The sequence below is a fragment of the Rattus norvegicus genome, chromosome 16, assembly GCF_021556685.1.
Source record: "Rattus norvegicus strain SHRSP/BbbUtx chromosome 16, alternate assembly SHRSP_T2T, whole genome shotgun sequence".
Lineage (NCBI taxonomy): Eukaryota > Metazoa > Chordata > Mammalia > Rodentia > Muridae > Rattus > Rattus norvegicus.
The window spans coordinates 84,957,671-84,975,790 of record NC_141549.1 but is presented as its reverse complement, the minus strand read 5'-3'; the positions used below and the strand labels follow the sequence as shown (position 1 = coordinate 84,975,790).

The following is an 18,120-nucleotide window of genomic DNA, read 5'->3' as shown; positions in this document are numbered from 1 at the left end:
GATGTGGAAAATGCAAACATGCAGACTACACAGCTGAAATTACTAGTTGGTCCACATCAAAATGCCACACAGCAGGGTTCTCTCAGCACATTCCTCTCCCACAGCCAGAGGGAGCCAGTTGGGCCGCCTGGGCTTGCCAGAGGAGGAGCAGAGCTGAAAACTGTCTGTCCTAGGAGCCAGTGTCCCTCTGCACAACCCGTCCCATGTTGAGTCTGAGAAGGGCTCTGCTGAGGCCTCAGGGAGAATGTGCATAGAAATGACCAAGACAGGCACAAAGAAGACAGTCCAGCAGGAAGATGGATCCCCAACAAGAGCAGTCAAGCAGGCTAACACGGACGGCCATAACTCCTTGACAGCAGCAGCAGCAGAACAACAGACAGAAAAGGCTTCATTCAGTACAGGAGTCACATCACCCTACCTGTGCTGTGAGACGCTTATGATGCTACTACAGTGGTAAAGTATCTAAGATACACATCTGACAACTTGTCAATACCCAGGCTGTATAAAAGGGTGGAGAGAGCCACACTGTCTGAGTTTCAAAAGAATAGAACTGGACATTTCTCAAAAGGCAAAGCCAATAAGCATATGAAAAAAATGTCCAAATCACTAATCATCTGGGAAATGCAAATCAAAATGTGAAAGACTCCAGTAAGAGCCGGAATCATCAGGCGGACAGGGAGGAAGGGGAGCCAGCACACTGCTTGTTGGGGTGAGCCCTGGGTCAGCTACTAAGAGGCTCCGCAGGTAAGTACCCAGCACAACTTCAAGTGGCAACACGCCATGGGCCCTGCAGACAGTCAGTGTGCTGAGGGGACAGCGGCACTGTCCATCCTGGCTGCACTATTCACAACAGCCAAACGTGGACGTGGGTGTCACAGGCAAGACACACCACATCTTCCACACGACCAGAAAGGAGTGAGACTGTCATACAATGTCATACATTCTCCTAGACAGGACTACGAGTGAAGCAAAGAATGGACTCTGCCTCTGTGCTACAGGCGCTGGCCCCAGGCAGGCCTGCTTCTAATATCAGCCCTCAGAGGAGGAGAGGAGCAATGGCCAGCAGGCCAATTTCCTAGGCAGAACCAAGAGGAAACTGCTAGGCTCAAGGCCAGGGGCTAACTACGCAGTCTCTCCTCACCTTCAGTTATAGAAAGAAACTATGGTGAATGAACAGAATCTGTGTAGGGTGACAAATCTGTGCTGTCAAACTTGAAACTTCAAAGTCCTATTCCTGACCACAAGCCATGCAGCCCTCCCATGCTCCTGACCACCAGCCCCACTGCAGCATCTCTCTGTGCTGTCTCTGAGAGCCTCTCAGTAAATTTCTGTCAGTAACACCAGCAGCAATTCCTACCTAAGAATCCAACTGAGACCAAAGGCATGGACCACTAAACCTGTCCAAGAGGCTGGGGCTCTGGAAGTACTCCACACTCACATTTTATTCTGCTGCTCCCTCAAGATCCAGCAGTCAAGAGACAAAGGTGCCTGCTTCAAGTGACACTGCAGTAGGTCCCTCAGTGCCCACCGTGGACACCCTGGCAGTGACACCTGTAAGTCCCCACTTCCCACATCCGTGGCATTAGAAATGGCAGTGATTTCTACAGGGCAGGCCCAAGCTCTTCCACTTCAAAGTCCCTCCCCCTCTCAAGCTCTTCCCTCTGGCCTTGAGGGACCTCCCTCTGCCATCCCCTCACAGTTCCTGCACACTCCCGGTGGCTCAGGACTGACACTTTCCTCAAGAAGAGCCCTGACGGTGTCTCATACTTGGACCTTACTTAGATGAAGCACCTACCTAACGAGGATGAACATACCTGCCCTACAAGTCCAAACGAGCGGTCCAGACTCCTCTGGTCAGCATACTTCCTGATTTTATTATGTAGCCACCCCAATTCAGCAAGCCGGACCGCCGTGTCCCGCAAGGACTTACTTAGATTTGCCTGAAAAGTAAGCACAGATAAAGTCAAAACTCAAAGATAGCGGTAGACTCATCGTCAGCCCTGCCACTTGTCCTAATATCCTCACGTTAAACACGAGCACAAAAGGTGGTTAAGTCACCAGCACACCACAAGCTGAAGAGAGCACAGGAACAGGGAGGCCGAGGAGAGGCTCCAGGCTCCCGCTGTGTGGCTCCTGCAGGACCACTCTGGGATGCCCATCAGGAACCCTGATAGTCCTCAGAGACTGGGGGACGTGATGACCTCTGTCCTGCTGAGAAGAGCTGAGAGCGGGCAGACTCTCGTGAGCAGGGATGTGGGAAGACTGCATCAGGGAAGCACTGCCACAGAGGGACTGTGACCTCAGCCACAAACGGTCACAAAAGAAGTCAAACCGGGCTGCGAAACTTGTTTACTGCCAAATCTGCCCAGCCCCAGGCACAGCACTGGGAAGACTGTGTGGACGCTATCTCTGGACGCTACAGCGGGGCCTGTCGCTTACCTTCGCTTCCACTTTGTAACAGTTTTCAGTGCTGCTCATTTTGATGTTTTTGCCGTCAATGCCCTGGAATACGTAGAGAATGTCTCTCACAAGAGCTGCTTCAGTTACTTCCGATGTGCCTGCAGAATGATTGCAAAGAAAGTAAGGAGCACTCCTGGCGAGCGGCACGACTGATTAGCACCTCTTACACATCTGCTCCCAGATCACATAGACCAACTCGGGAAGTGGGCTCAAGAAACAAAAGAAAGGTCACATTTCGGAAAGGTGAGGGCTTTCTGAGGGGCGGTGCTCCTACAGGGACCCCAGAAGGCCTCTTCCTGTGACCATCAGACAGGTAACAACATAAATGAACCAGAAGGAGTGTAAGATAGGGAGCTTGTAATACCAGCTTACTACATGGTGACAGCAGGACAGGATCCTCCTAACGCCACTACAAATGGAGTTCAGAGTTCAGAGAAGACATCGGCCTCCCCACTTCTTCTGAACAAATATCACAATAAACTTAGAGTGTTAGCCAAAAATGAGGGCAAAGAGGCACAGCACCCAGAACCTGAGGGAGCCCGAGATGGTCATGAGGAGTCAGCACTCAGAGCCATGGCAGAGAGAACAGCTGGGACACATCCTCACGCTGTGGAGAGGGCTGTTAACCCTCCATCGGGTTAACGGCGCCCTTCCCATCTCACATGGCATCCCTGTCCATCCCCACTGGGGCTCAGCTACTGAGAAGCAGCTCACATGGACTCCTCTGCTTTCTTTCCCCTACTAAAGCTCCTTCAAGAGGAGACCGTCCCTGTTCTAAAGGCCCACCTACACCTCGATGCTTCAAGTCTCTTCTACAGAGGCTCTGCCCCTCTGTGGGTAGTTTCACAAGCATATACCATCCACCCATTTACTTTTAACCTGTTTGCAACTCTCTACTCAAAATATATCTCTTGTACGCAGCAGGTACAACTCTGGAATTATTTTTTAAAACTGTCATTGAAGAGAAGTATTTGTGCCTTTAACAAGTACACCTAGGTTAAAGCAGCCAAATTGCTGTTGTTCCTACTCACCCCACCTCCCGCCCGCCTGCCCATTTCATGTAGTCCACTCTGGCTATATGGGAAGCACAGGTCTGAGGGCTAAGGACAGGCCACTGGTTTATTCCACACACCTGAGTGCACACCCTTACACACTGCAGGATAATGTGGCTGAGAAGGTTCTGCATGAGGACAGCTGCACGGGCAAAGGCTTTCATATACCTTGAGCTACAAAGGGCACTGGCCCCTTGGTTACTCTTAAGGAGAGGAAGCAGCAACCCCAGCCTCAGGATCAGCAGACCACGAACCAAAGCAAAGCCCGTTTCACAGTACTAGTGACTCAGAACTAGTGACCTGCCAAACACTGCTACATTTGGCACTCATGAAAGACACAACTCCCTGACAGCCTAACGCAATGGTAAAACCCTTACAGAGGTCTTCATCTCACACCTCAGAAACACCTATGAGCTCCCTTCACAGTACAGGCACTGTGATAATCCCCGCCCCACAAACGAGGTGGATACCACCCCCCTCAGACACAAGCAACCTTCCTGACTTCCTGTGTGGCTTCCCAGGAGGGATGACAGATAGATAGAGATGGGAAGGGGACTGGGTCAAGGAGGCATCAAGGACAAGAGAGGGAATAGACCAAGCAGACACCAGTGACCAACAAAAAGTGACCTCACAAGGCATCTGCCCACAGGGACCCCGGGTTTCAGTCCATGAACACTAAGGAATCACTACAGATGGGGTGCTGAATTCTAAATAACAAAACATCTTACCACCTGGATCCCCTTCTCTCCTTGACCTTGTCAGGTTTCGAGAAAGAGCATTTGGGAAAGCCTTGGAGGTAGGGGTCTGTGAAGGCTGATTTCCAGTCAGAGTCCATGCTAGACGAGGCCCCAGCTGCTGCCGAAGGCCGTCACCCACTCCTGGAGCTTGATGAGACTGTCTAGAGAGTAAGAAAGAGACATTTGTGGCTTCAGCTAAGCAGACTACCCACGAGAGATAGAAACGTTCCAGGGATTCGCCTATGTTATTATACTATGTTACTTTATAGATCTGATACAGGGCTCTCCAGAACCACATGTCCCCATAACAGTTGGTTCCAGTCCCCTGCACTGACCCGGTTTTCAGACCTACTCCTAACTGGGCATCTCGTCCGACATCCATACTTCTCCACTCGAATTCTCTACAAACACACAGCACACACCACGCCTACACAGAGAAAGTTTGAAACCCTAGTTTAACTACAAGATCATGGCCTTTCATTCATTCGACATTTCCCGAGCTGAGAGGTCTTAACACCTGGGCCCTGTCCCATCTGTGGTCACTAGCCCCCACCCCACCCTGTGTGTATACTATGAAAAGTGACCCTGCAGTTTAACCCATTTGAAAAAATATACAAATACATAAAATGAAAGGCAAAAGGAACCCAGAAAATACAGTCGCTCTGTGAAAATCTAGGAGCATGATGTTTATGTTTAGTGACAACTGTAACAAAACTCCTGCTTTTCAGGACTGAAACAATCACAGGCATTCAGGGCACCTGCTCTCCTAGGGGCCTGCACACAGGGGGCCCGTGTACTGGGGACCCTCCCTATGACAACTACCAGGCCTGTCCTACACTACACTCGGTGGGCACAGGCTTGGCAGCAGCATTCAGTAATACTGTGCATCTGAAAAAAAGTATAAATGAAAATGAAAGCCTAATTCTGCTCAGAATTGTCTTTACAACTTTTCACAACATCAAAAGGCATTCTAAAGTCCAAGGTCACAGATGAGACGCTCTCAGCCAAACATGGTCCTTGGGTCAGCTGTAACTGCTGTTGATCAAGGTGACAGGCTTGTCACAGAGCAATCTGTGTGTGGTACACACAGTCTACCCTCAATACCATCGTGCAAGTTTAGGACTCAAAGTAACATGTGATTCCACTGTGCTCACGTGGAGAGCACCAAGCCTTTGACGCTGATTCTCTGGTCAACGCTCCTCTGGAAATCACCAGCTCAGTCCTGTCACACTGTGATCACCAGGAGTGCCAATGGCATGAAGCTCACCCTGCCCCGCTTAGCTGCACATCGATGGCTGCATCCTTTTTGCTCACAGCACCAACTGAGAGTCTGAGAACCTCAGCCTACAGAGGACTCACCTGCTACTTAAGACTTGAGTTCAACAAGAACAGCTTGCTAAAAGCCTGGGAACAGACCTAAAACACTGAGAGCCACACCCACACCCTGGCTGGTTTGTGTGTGCGTGTGTGCATGCATTCGTGTGTGTGTGTGTGTGTGTGTGCGTGCGTGTGTGTGTGTGTGTGTGTGTGTGTGTGTGTGTGTGTGTGTATTTCTGTCTGTGTATACGTGCGCCCGAATGCTCGAGTTACCCGGGGAGGAAAGGCTGCACAGGTGTGGGGCCGCTAAGGCCACACATGCCGATACTGCTGATGCCGCTGCTGCCCAAGCTGCCAGAGCTCTGTGTGCTGCGGTCCTGGTAGTTCAAGGGGAGGGTCTGAGGCCTGGCACAGTAGTAAGGCGTCGAGTGAGCGTCTCTCGGTAAGGCTTGTGCAAATAAGGAGGCATAGCTAGTTACCTGGAATGAAGCGCACTGTAAGCACATAGGTCAGAGACTGCAGGTGCGCTCGCCCAACCCACAGGACTTCACATGCCTGTCCCATGCTATCTCTGCAACTGGATTTGAATTTCACACTTATTCAAACAAGTCAATGAAAATGCTCCTGAAATTCGTAAGTGAAAATATCAGACATTCTCTAAACATCACCATAAAGCACAAACAAGTTTATAAGTACACCCCAGCTACACAATGAGGAGGTTGGAGCGAATCCTCCATCCGTACTCCTCAGGATCTTGCCAGTCAAACATCTGCTGTGCTGGACCCCACAGCCGGGAGGAGCCCGAGGCTCAGGTAAATCTGGCAGGGCATTCACAGCAGGAAGCCTGCTGGTAAGACAGGGACAGGCTCTCCCAGCTCAAGAGCTGCAGACCTTCCAGGCTGATGGTCCTAACGTAAGTGTCAATTCTCTGACCACTCGGGCTGCTCAACGACACTGCTGCATCAAAAAAACAATTTTGAAACACATCTTCTGGAAGCTGCCACTGGAAAAGAAGAAATGACGTGGCTTCTAGGGTTGGTGGGCCTCTTACTTTGCTCCCGCTATTTTCCTTCCTATAGACTCCCAGAGCTCCCAGGGACTAAACCACAAATCAAAGAGTACACACGGGAAACCCATGGCTCCAGCCGCAGATGTAGCAGAGGATGGCGCTGTCTGGCATCCCTGGGAGGGGAGGCTCTTGGTTGATGCCGCAGTGTAGAGGATGCTAGGGCAGTAAGATGGGAGTGGGTGACTGGGGGACACCCTCATGGGGAGAGGGGGATGCAATAGGGGGTTGCAGAGGGGAAACCAGGAAGGGGGATAACACTTGAAATGTAAATAAATAGAATAATCGATAATAAAGAAGAAAAGAAAACATGGTATGGCATGCCACAGGACTCCGCCCTCCCGCACCCACCTTGCTGGCTTGCTTCCGAGGATCCTCACTGAGGTTCAGCAAGAGGTAGAGGATTGACCATTTATTCTTCAAAACTCCCTGTTTAGGTAAAAATATTACAAGAGCAATTGTATCAACTTTGCTTTATTCTCGCTTGTACTTATCTCTGAAATAGAAAACCATTCTAAAGTCCGCCCATCGACAGTCACTCCATGGGTCCCGCATGGGACCAGCCCCCCAGCAGACTGGATGCTTCAGTCTTTTCTGGGGCCAGCACCTGGTCCTTCACTCCACAGGAACAAGCCCCAAGGTTGCCTGGCTTTGGATTAGCAAAGCCCCCCAGACTAACTCATGGCGAAAGGAGTATCAGCAAATAGCCGTGGGTGAGCTGGGCATCCTGGTGCACACTTTTAATCTCAACACTTGGGAGGCAGAGATAAGCAGATCTCTGTGAGTTTGAGGCCAGCCAGGACTACTGTCACCTGTCTCAAGGGGGAAAAGTGGACTGGTTTTCTTGGTTTACACCCCATTTGGAGCAAGGAGTGTCAAGGGAAGAAAAGACAAGAATGGAAAGAACTCCGCCCTGGTGAGCACCCGATGCTTCCAACAGAAACAGACATGCAGCAAATCACAGAGCTGGAGAGGGTCCTGGAGAATCTCTAGAAACTCGGCCATAAGGAGCAGGAACCAGACAACTGGGGCCCACACAGAAATCCAACGACAGGATCTGCATGGCACTCAGGGAAGGGCTGGAGCCTTTGCTGTGCTCCTCAGGATGTAGGGCTTCATCCAGCATGGGAGTGGGTGGAGGGCTACAGCAGCCTGAAAGGTGACAGGCCTCACAGGGTCAGTGACTTGCCAGGACCTGTCTGCCCACGCAGTCCTCTCTCCCTCTCTCCCTCTCTCCCTCTCCACCTCTCTCCCTCTAAGCTGATCTTCCCTCTCTGCCTCCCCAGTTCTGGGATACGGGAGTGCGCAGTGTGCCACCACACTGGCTTAAGAGCAGCTCCTTTTAACACAGGGACAGGTGTGGTCAGCCAGGTGAAGAGGCACAGAGAACAGGAAAGGGGAGCTACCATTCCAAGGAGCCAAGATGGCTTCGCCAGGGCCATCATCAAGCCATGGTTCACCCTCGCCTCCATCCTCCCCACCCAGCTACCTCCCCGGGACTACAGCCACTCCCTGCTGAAGCTCAGAGGGTAGCGAGCAATCCGCCTGAGGGAGCAGAGAGTGAGGACAGACACTGAGCTCCCACAGCCAGCCCTCAGACCAGACACCTCAGACTCCTATAGAAGTGCCTTGGTACAGACACGGCTCCCTGCAGTGTGTCCACTTGATTCTTTGTGTAGACAGAAGCATCACCCTAATGTGAAGGGATATGAAAGCAAAGGTTTACCCAGCAGCACCTGCCCACTGCCGCCTTAACTCACCACACCGTCATCCCCAGCTACACACAGGGCTCACTCCCCAGACAAGCCAGCGCCCACGACTTCGCTGCAGGCCACACCGGATCCTCCCTGCCCCAGCTCTGAAAACAACTGCACCCTGACCCTTCCTCCCACGGCATACACAGCGAACGAGAAGCCCTCACTGAACAGAAAACAGGACAAAACAGTATCAGGGAGCCTTGTACTTTGAAGAGCTGTATGGTTTTGTTTTGTTTTTTTTTTTTTTTTTTTCTTTTCTTTTTTTCGGAGCTGGGAACCAAACCCAGGGCCTTGCACTTGCTAGGCAAGCGCTCTACCACTGAACTAAACCCCCAACCCCCCCCCCTTTTTTTTTTAATCAAAAAGATAGACTATTTATCTGGGCATATTTCCTGTTTTAGTATTACACCATTGTCTCCCAGTTCTTAAATAATGGTCCATCTCCAGACCGAAAAATTCAACTAGGCTTGTTTTGTGGGCTAGCTGTGGGAAGCTGGCCACCGTACACAACAACGCATAGGAGCCAGCTGAGGTGGCTTCTACCTGTAATCCCAAAACTCAGAGACTGGAGCAGGAAGACTTCCATGATTTCAAGGCCAACCTGGGCCACACAGAGAGCTTCACACGGCCTGGGTTAAACAGACATCTAAGGAGGGCAGGGGGAGCCAGGCAAGCAAGCAAAGGAATAAACAGAGCTTCAAACGAACTTAGAAAACAACCTTCTTAATTCAATTTCCCAAGTGCACCTCCATCCTGTGGCCACAGTGACAGGCAGGACAGGCTTTGCTTCATAAAACTATCTCCCTGATCCCATGGGGCCAAGCAGCAGCCCCACCTACAGCACACTCAGCTCCTGCGTCACCACTCGCTCGGGTGCAGAAGTCATTCACAGCTGCAGAGGTGGAGACAAGCAAAAGCCATGCTACAGGGCTGCACAGAAAGCTCGTGCTGCTTACTTCCTAAGCTCTGCCAAGATGGAGAGGTATTCCTCTCCAGTGAGGAAGTAAATGAAGCTGCACTGAGAATCAAAGCTCTCCGCAAGCACAGAGCCCTTTCCAGGGTGTGAAGAAGCAAGGACTGGGAGAACCCTGGCTCAGTCTCCACAGCCCGGGCTGACAGCACTTGCCGAGCAAACATTAATCCTCTGGGCCCTTATTCTCTCTGCAGAGGTGGGGAGAACGCTGGGTGTAGCAGTTCCTTATGGTGAGAAGCCACAACATCTACCTTATGGTACAAGTACCTCTTTGACTGAAGCTGAGAAATCTTTATCAAAACATTAGATTGAGAAAATCTCCCCTTTGGTTACCATGACAGCAATAAAATGAGCTCAGAGACGGCTGCATCAGTCGTGGGAGCTTCTGCGTGAAGGGCCAGGTCTGGACATCCACCAGCCTACTCCTAGCAATGCCATCAAGGAATTGCAATGCAAATAGGAGAGTCCAATACCTACCCAACAGGACACACATCGGAAGTTTGACAGGAAGCCCAGCTAACACTTACTTCTAATACTGAACCTCCCAAATGGAAGCACTCTCTACAACTAAAAGGCTTAGTGATCCCAGGGAGTTTTAAAGGATAGCACCCAAGGGCATCCAAGCACTCTCCACTCACAGACTCCCAGAACACCTCACTGTACCTGCGAATGAAGCTTTCGGTGGAGCTCTGAAAACAGTGCGGCGTCCGCTTCTCTCCTTTGTCGAATAACTGAAAGTTTAGAAAAGGAATTAAGTAAGCCTGTTAGTTGCACACCCCACGACTCAGTATTAGGAAAGTCACTGCATCTGCGCTAACGGACTGGGACTTGCCAAAAAGAATCCTGAGCCCAAGAATCCAAAGACCGGGCAAGGAGACCTTTAGCAATGTTGATTTGGTCAGCTCACCTTGCCTCTCTGACATATGTAAAACATGGAGACTCTCAGGCTGGGAAAAAGACAGGTCTGTCTACACATATGGATCCACAGTGAGGCAAACTACCCTCAACCCTCCTAACTGGTAACAGGTACCTGGAGGGAGGGATGGAGAGTGAAGTATAATTCACAGGCTCAGCAAACTTGACTTCGTCTGACTCAAAAAGCCACATCGTGGGCAGGTGTGGTGCTGCATGCTTTAACCACAGCACTCCGAAGGCGGAGGCAGGCGGACCTTGTAAGGTCAAGGCCAGTTCTACTGACCAGCACGGCTACACAGGGATGAGACCTTGTCCACTCACCCCAACGAAAGTCACATTCTAACATTTTTTGCCCAGATGTGCAGGAGTATTCTATCTTGCTTCAAGATAAAATAGTCACTGTTTCAAACTAAATGTCAATTCATTAATGTCATTATTAACTTTATTTTCAATATTATTTTTATCCATTTATCATTCTTGATTATTATGTGACTTCCTTGGTACTCTACAGTAATGACTTCGTTATGACACACACTGGCAATAATCTTACCAGGAGGTCATGAAATCAGATTCACAAAGGAAATTATGATTATATGACACCTAACAGTCAGGGTTCTTGGTAGTAAGCTAGAGCGTAAGCAGTTTGGAGTTCACGAAAAGAATTCACATTTTCATGAGAAACTCGACAGGCAGAAAGGGAAAGTAAGCTTCAATATTGAGTAGCAGGCCAGATACCCACTGTTATTTCTACTTATTTAACCAGTGAGATAGGGTCTGAGAGCCAGGCCTGGGGGTGCCTGTAACCTCCGCCTATGCCAAACCCCAGTCTTTCAGTTGCAGGGAGCACTCTGGTTTGCTTTAGCATAACTGATTTACAGGGGTCAGTATCCTTATGCGTTGGGGCCTCTAAGAAAAACAAGGCAGCCCACATGGGTACCTCCCTAGCTTCTGGGGAGGCAGCCTGGCTATGAGAAGCACGGAGCACTGACAGCAGCCCTGGCTCTGGTGACTGAGAAGGTAGCAACAAGACTCATGGGAAAAGGTGGCAGCGCACAGAGCATGGGCATGCTGAGCAGAGATGGCCCCTAGGCCAGCAGGCAGCACACAGAGCATGGGCATGCACAGAGCATGGGCATGCTGAGCAGAGATGGCCCTAGGCCGGCAGGCAGCACACAGAGCATGGGCATGCACAGGGCATGGGCATGCTGAGCAGAGATGGCCCTAGGCCGGCAGGCAGCACACAGAGCATGGGCATGCACAGGGCATGGGCATGCTGAGCAGAGATGGCCCCTGGCCGGCAGGAAGCAGTGGGGTGGGTGGTATGAGATGTCGACACACACATCCTCAGGATGATAGGCCAGTTACAGTCTGTGCATCATCTGTTTCCGGGGTGTATTTTCTCACCACTACTTTCCAACCATAGTGGAGTATGGGTAACTTAAAACCACACAGTACAACAGCTGACAAAGCAAATGACACTGTAGGCTGCCATGCCAGCTGCTGGGTCCTTAGAGTGACCCTGCTCAAGTCCTCAACAGGCAAAGGCACTGGATCAGTCATCGTGGGGCCACAGCCTCCACTCTGTCACCAGCCAGCACTCCCTGGCTCTGGTAAGCTCTGAAAGGTAACACCCACACAGATCTCTGGTCCTCACAATTCCTAATGCAACAGCTCAGGGCAGGATACTATGCCATGCAGAACGACTTCCTATGAGTGCTGTGGCCAAACTGGCAAACATTTAGAACCGAATTCAAAGTCCACTTCATTTGGGAAGTTTAGCAATAGGAAGAAGCTGCAAATATCCAAGGCCTGTTTTAAGTCCCACTAAAAGGCCCCAACTGCACATGCTCACACACCCACAAAATACGCTCTCCAAACCAGGACCACGACGGCTCTCCTACAGACTGCTGAGGACTGCCTGCCACTCAGAGCCTAGACTCCACGAAGCACTCCAGAAGCAGAGAGGGGTGACAGAGCCAACCCAATCCAAGTGCTGAGTGGAGGGGAGCCTGCTTCTCCAGGGGCTACTGCTTGAGAGAGCCTGAAGTGCCATCTCGGAAGTGAGATACTCGCACTGCTCTAAGTGCTGCAAGTCTGACGGTGACAAGACGCAGTGATGCCTCCGAGAGCAGTTAACTGTTCTGTTAGATATCGCAGATCGGAGAGGCAAGAAGTGACAGTGAGTCCTTTCATCTTTTGTATTCAAAAACTAAATTACAGAGTTATGACAGTTAAAATAAACCTCCACCGTGTTTTAATAATTATAATGCCAAGGAAAAATTAAACTGCCCTTATTTTTAATAGTATCTATAATTAAAACATACTTGAGAATAGCATACACTATTCATAGCACATGCATATATGGGCATGCATGCAAACACATGTAGTCAGATATGTACATGCATAAATATGTGGATTCACACATAAATCCAGATAGACACATAGACATACATATGTATATATACGTATAATACACGCATATATGTGACCACACATACATAGACACACATGTGCACATGTATACATGCATAAATACAGAGACACACATACACATGTCACATAGGAATTCTTAAGTTTTTACAAGTTACATAATAGTTAAGAAAAATACATACGTTCTTTCTTGATTTTTTCAGCTACTAGAAATTCATCTCTTTCAACAGTTGGAGCAAAGTTGCTTCCGATGACTCTCACAGCAAACTGGAACTGCTGAGCAACATCGGCTGGAGGGGAGCGAAAGGGGCAAATTATAACCCGACAGTTGTCATCACCAGGCACACGGGTCAAGAGCAAACCACTCTCCCCAGCCTTAACAAGTGAGGAAGCCATATGAAATCAATGACCTGAGCAAAAGAGTTCTATAAAATTTGTAAGAAGAGAGCAGAGATATGGAAAACTCTAGAGGAAAATCAAACTGGACCCATAGCCATTTCAAAGGAGTGATTGAAGTCACAGGTCAGACAAGGCTTAGAAAGGAAGCCTGGTAAAGAGCCTTTGAGCAGCACTCAGCTCCAGGAAGAAAGGCAGAACTTGTGTACGTGCTTCTAGTTTATGAGCTATGACACAGGTTTGTCTCTGCCTTCTTTTAAAACACACATGCACACACACACACACACAGAATAAAGCAGCTTAAATAAGGTCATACACTTACCAAGGCAGAAGCAAAGCCAGAGAGAAAAACTAGAGAACAGATGGACATGTGGCACGGACTCAAGAAAACCCAGTGTCTACAAGGTCAGGAATGGGGAGGGGAGTGGGACTGTCTTTCTTTTTGGTGTCCTCAAATACTGTAGCAAAAGTAACTCAAGGGAGAATATGTTTATCTGACTCAAAATTCTAAGTTACAGTTCATCACTGAAAGGAAGTCAAGGGCTAGGGACTTCAACTGGTCACATTACATCCACTCAAGAAAGCAATGAATTTAAAATTGTATGCCCAGCTCCCTTTCTCTGCTCTTAATAAACCCATGATCCTCTGTTCAGGGAATGGTGACACCCACAATAGGCAGGACTTCCCACAAATCAAGATAATTCCCTACTGACATTCCAACAGACCAACCTAGACAATCTCTCATTGAGACTGGCTTTTCAGATTATTCTAGACTGAGTCAAGATGATAAATAAAACTAATCATCACAATTTCATCTCTTGCCAAGTTGACCACGAACATATCATTTTAACCTATACCCTTCTTCTCTTTGTCCCCAAAGTCTAACATTACCCTCCATGATAGTCTGAATAGAAATGGCCCCCAGAGGCTTATATACTTGAATGCTTGGTCATTAGAGAGTAGTGCTAATTGAGAGGAGGAATTAGGAGGCATGGTCTTGTTGGTTTCAGAAGCCCAAGCAGGAAATGGCCCTTGCTCTTCCTGATGCCTACAGATCCATAAGTAGAACTCTCAGCTCCTTCTCACATACCATGTCTGACTATCTGTAACCACAATTCCCTCCATGATAATAATGAATTAAACCTTTAAAACTATAAGCAAGCCCCAGTTAAATGCTTTCCTTATAAAAGTTGCCATGGTCATGGTGTCTTGTTTTACAACAATAGAATACCAACTAAGACAGAAGAAATTGGTACCAGAAGTGGGGTATTGCTAGGACAGGCCTGACCATGTTGCTTATTAGCAGAATGTGGACTTTGGGATTTTGGACCAGGAAAATAGTTGAATGCTTTATGTGGCTAGATGGGCAATATTAGTAGAAATGTGATAGACAGTAGTGCTGATCACAATGGAGATTTTGACAGCCCACCCAACTCAAGAAGTTTCAAGAAGAAGAATATTAGTAAGTGTCCTAGAGACCACTTAATGATATTTTGGCCAAAAACATGGCTGCTTTTTGCCCTTGTCAGAAAAATCTTCCTGGTGGTAAATTAAAAAGTTTCAGATTAATGGCACTGGCAGGGGAGATTTCAAGACAGTCTTGCATTGACTGTTGCATGGTTATTAGTAGCTGCTCTTATACAGATCTATAATGAAAAGGAGCATGCTGAGCAAGGAAAACTACAAACTGTACAGTTTGAGGAGAATAGGAGCACCAGAAAGTATAATGGAGCTAAGTCCCATGCTCAAGGAGATGAAAAACTTAAAGAAAAGCATGGAATAAAGGGAGTGGTGATCTCAGGATAAAACTGGACACAGTTAAGCTTCCAACTTGTGAAAAGGAACTAAAGAAAAGCTGAAGCAGTGAAGAAAACCATAGAAAACAGGAATCTGCTGAAAATACATTTGAATAAAGGGGCCAAGTTCCAGCCCTGGCAGCTTCGGCTATGTGGTTCTAGCTTTAGAGTCAAGGACAGAAAGGGATGTTATGGAATCTCCCTCCACAGCCAAGGAAAGCTGCAGAGGCCAGGCTCATGTCAAAGGTATGCCTGCATGGAGACCCAGAGAGACCACTGTATAAAGCTATTAGAGTAAAATCTGGATTGCCCCAATTGGAGACCCTAAGATGTTGGAGACAGCAAAGCCATGGGGTGCCTGCAGAGGAAAGCTGCTATGAGGGAGTAGAACTAGCCCCAGAAAGAGAGAGAGAGAGAGAGAGAGAGAGAGAGAGAGAGAGAGAGAGAGAGAGAGAGAGAGAGAGCGCTGAAAGAAGTTGGAGATCTGAAGTGCCTTTTAACATCAGACTTGGAGATGCAGAGTTTGGAGTTTGCCATGCTTGTTCTTGGTCTTGCTTTGGTCCACTCCTCCCTTTGGAATAATAATGTTTATCCTGTGCCATTGAATGTTGGAAGTACATGATCTGTGTTTTCATTTTGATTTTATAGGTGATGACAGTTAAGAGATTGGCATGAGTCTCAGAAGAGACTTTGGACTTTTGAAGTTGAACTGAATGCATTTTGCACTATGATATGACTACAAGCCTATGGGGGCCAGGGATTAAAATGTGCTGATTTGAATAGGAATATCCCCTCCATAAACTCATACAGTTGAATGAGGCCATTAGGTCATTAGGGCCTAGTGCTGCTTGAGAGGGATTAGGGAGGTGTGGCCTTGTTGGAGGAAGTGTGTCACTGGGGATGGACTCTGAAGTTTCAGAAGCCCAAGCCAGACCCAGTGGCTCTGCTCTTCCTGCTACCTGCAGATTCTTCCCCTCCACCACGGCTGCCTACCTGCCACTATGCTTCCCCCCATGATGATAATTAGGGCTTAAACCTCTGAAACTGTAAGCAAGCCCAAATCAATTTTTTTTCTTTATAAGAAGTGCTATGGTCATGGTATTTATTTACAGCAATAAACACTGACATCTTCATACTGTAAATGTAACACGCAGTCCAATTTTAAGTCTCCAAAATCTTGAAATTTTTCAATATTTTAGAAATTTAAAACATTGAATATGGCCAAAACCAAATCCTGTAGTCCCATGTCCAGCATTTGGGCTCATGAAAGTGGCTGGGCTCCAAACGGTTCAGACAGCCCCATTGCTTCAGCTTCTCTTTCAAACTTAGTCCAGCTCCACTTCATGCCTATAGCTCTTCCTGGCACATGTCCCATGATCCTGGCATCTCCAACACTCCTAGGTCTCTACCACAGCTTAAGCTTCAACTTCAAGCTTCTCACAGTGCCCTCTGAGGCCTTGCTTCTCTCTGGGGACCTCAACCCTGCACACAGTGCCTGACCCCACCACTCCTTCCTTCTTGTGTCTTTCACACTTTCAAGACCAACAGCACACAGACAGAGCCACCATTTAGAGGTGCAGCCTTGCCACCGTGGGCCACAGACAGAGCCACCATTTAGAAGTGCAGCCTCGCCACCACGGACCACAGCTCTCTGAGCTTGTGTGTGCTGACCGTGAGGAGACATTTTCCTGAAGTCCCAGTGCAGATGTCCAGGTTTCTCTCTCACGGTGTTGATCCCTGTAGCTGCTCTGTTGTCTGCACTTCCTTGTTAAAGACTTGAAGCTTGTCCACACACTTTTCTAACAAATAGTTCATTATCTTCAAATTCAGCTTCAGTCAAGATCTCACAGTGATGACAAAATGAAGCCAGATTCTTACTGAAATATCATATTGTCTCTGGCTCATTTCCTGACACAATCCTTGTTCTTGGAGGCCTCAAGAGGCAGGCCTCCACTGTCCTCATTTCGTTCAGCATTGTTTTCCAAGCTTTCAAGAGAAAGCCCACTAAACTCCACTCACAGCATTCAATGGCTTTTCTAGCCCCAAATTCCAAACTCCTCCACATCCTTCCCACAAACAGTTCCAAAGACCCAAAAGCCACATACTCAGGTTTTCCACAACAATATCTCCCATCCTTGGTACCAATTTCTTAGCTTCTTTTCCCTTTGCCATGATAAAATACTTTTACAAGTGCAATTTAAGGGAGAATGGGTTTATTTTAGCTCAAAGTCCAAGGAACAGTCCACCACAGAAGGAAAGTCCAGGCAGCAGAGGAATGGGACATTCCATTTACATTGTACCACACTCACAGTCAGGAGATGGACATGCTAGTGTTCAGCTCACATTCTCCACTCTTAGACACTCCAGGATTCCATGTGTAGAAGATGGTGCCACCCACAGTGAGCAGGTCTTCCCATTTCAATTAATATAACTAAGACAGTTCCCTACAGTCATGCCCATCCGGTACTGACACTCCCTCCCCAAGTGATTCTATATTGGGTCAGGATGACAATTAAAACTAACCACCCACAGGGACAAATGTCAAGAAGAGTCGTTATACATTCTGCAGAAGCCCAGGTGGCTCAGCAAGGAAGGGAGTGCCACGTCTCTCAGGAGATATGTACCAAGGGAAGGAGCTGTCTGTGTGCAAGAACAGCCAGTGCCTGCCCAAGCCCAGGACTCCTGACACCACTGATCCCATTCAGGTAAACCTCAAAGGATACAACACACAGCAAGTCAGCAAAGAACTATCAGTCAGAGGCTGACCTCAGAGACTAAGGAAGCCAGGAGAAAAGGCAGTGGCAGGTGAGGCTCCAGCACTAGCTGGGCTCCCAACAATTCCACTACAAAGTATGACAGCCAGAAAAGGCTGCCCTGACCACCCCCATGCTTAAATACATTTGAGGACAGCATACAGAACAAAACAACGCTTTGTACAGAGAGGAGAGGGAAGGGAGGGAAGGAAGGAAAGAGGAAGCTCCTGGGCCAGCTAGCCTGGTGAGCACAGAAGCAAAGAGGTCATGTTTCAAAAAAAGAGGGAGGCAAGGACTGGAACCACAGGTTATCTTCTGATCTCCACATATGCATGTGTTCTCATTCTCACACATGAATGAACATGCATATCAATATGTGTGTGACTGTACACACGGGTGCATACAGAGTTTTAAAAAGTAATTGCATTAGCAATCATATATTCTCCAACACTAACAAGGTTACACTGG

The 18,120-nt window shown here is 48.3% G+C and overlaps 1 protein-coding gene across 4 annotated transcripts in view; it reads right to left on the bottom strand.

The window, feature by feature from the left end:
• Positions 1-18,120, bottom strand: part of Tubgcp3 (tubulin gamma complex component 3) — a 60,675-nt gene that overhangs the window by 37,344 nt on the left and 5,211 nt on the right. The window contains exons 2-9 of one of the 4 annotated variants that reach the window (XM_087588476.1): positions 12,890-12,997; positions 10,026-10,093; positions 6,984-7,061; positions 6,693-6,791; positions 5,840-6,045; positions 4,241-4,410; positions 2,440-2,558; positions 1,815-1,940 (exon numbers count right to left, since the gene is read on the bottom strand). In XM_087588476.1, coding sequence (XP_087444602.1) covers positions 1,815-1,940; positions 2,440-2,558; positions 4,241-4,410; positions 5,840-6,045; positions 6,693-6,791; positions 6,984-7,061; positions 10,026-10,093; positions 12,890-12,997 — 974 coding nt within the window. The remainder of the gene's footprint in view (positions 1-1,814; positions 1,941-2,439; positions 2,559-4,240; positions 4,411-5,839; positions 6,046-6,692; positions 6,792-6,983; positions 7,062-10,025; positions 10,094-12,889; positions 12,998-18,120) is intronic. The other 3 variants (XM_087588477.1, NM_001107323.2, XM_087588478.1) reach the window with 3 other exon arrangements.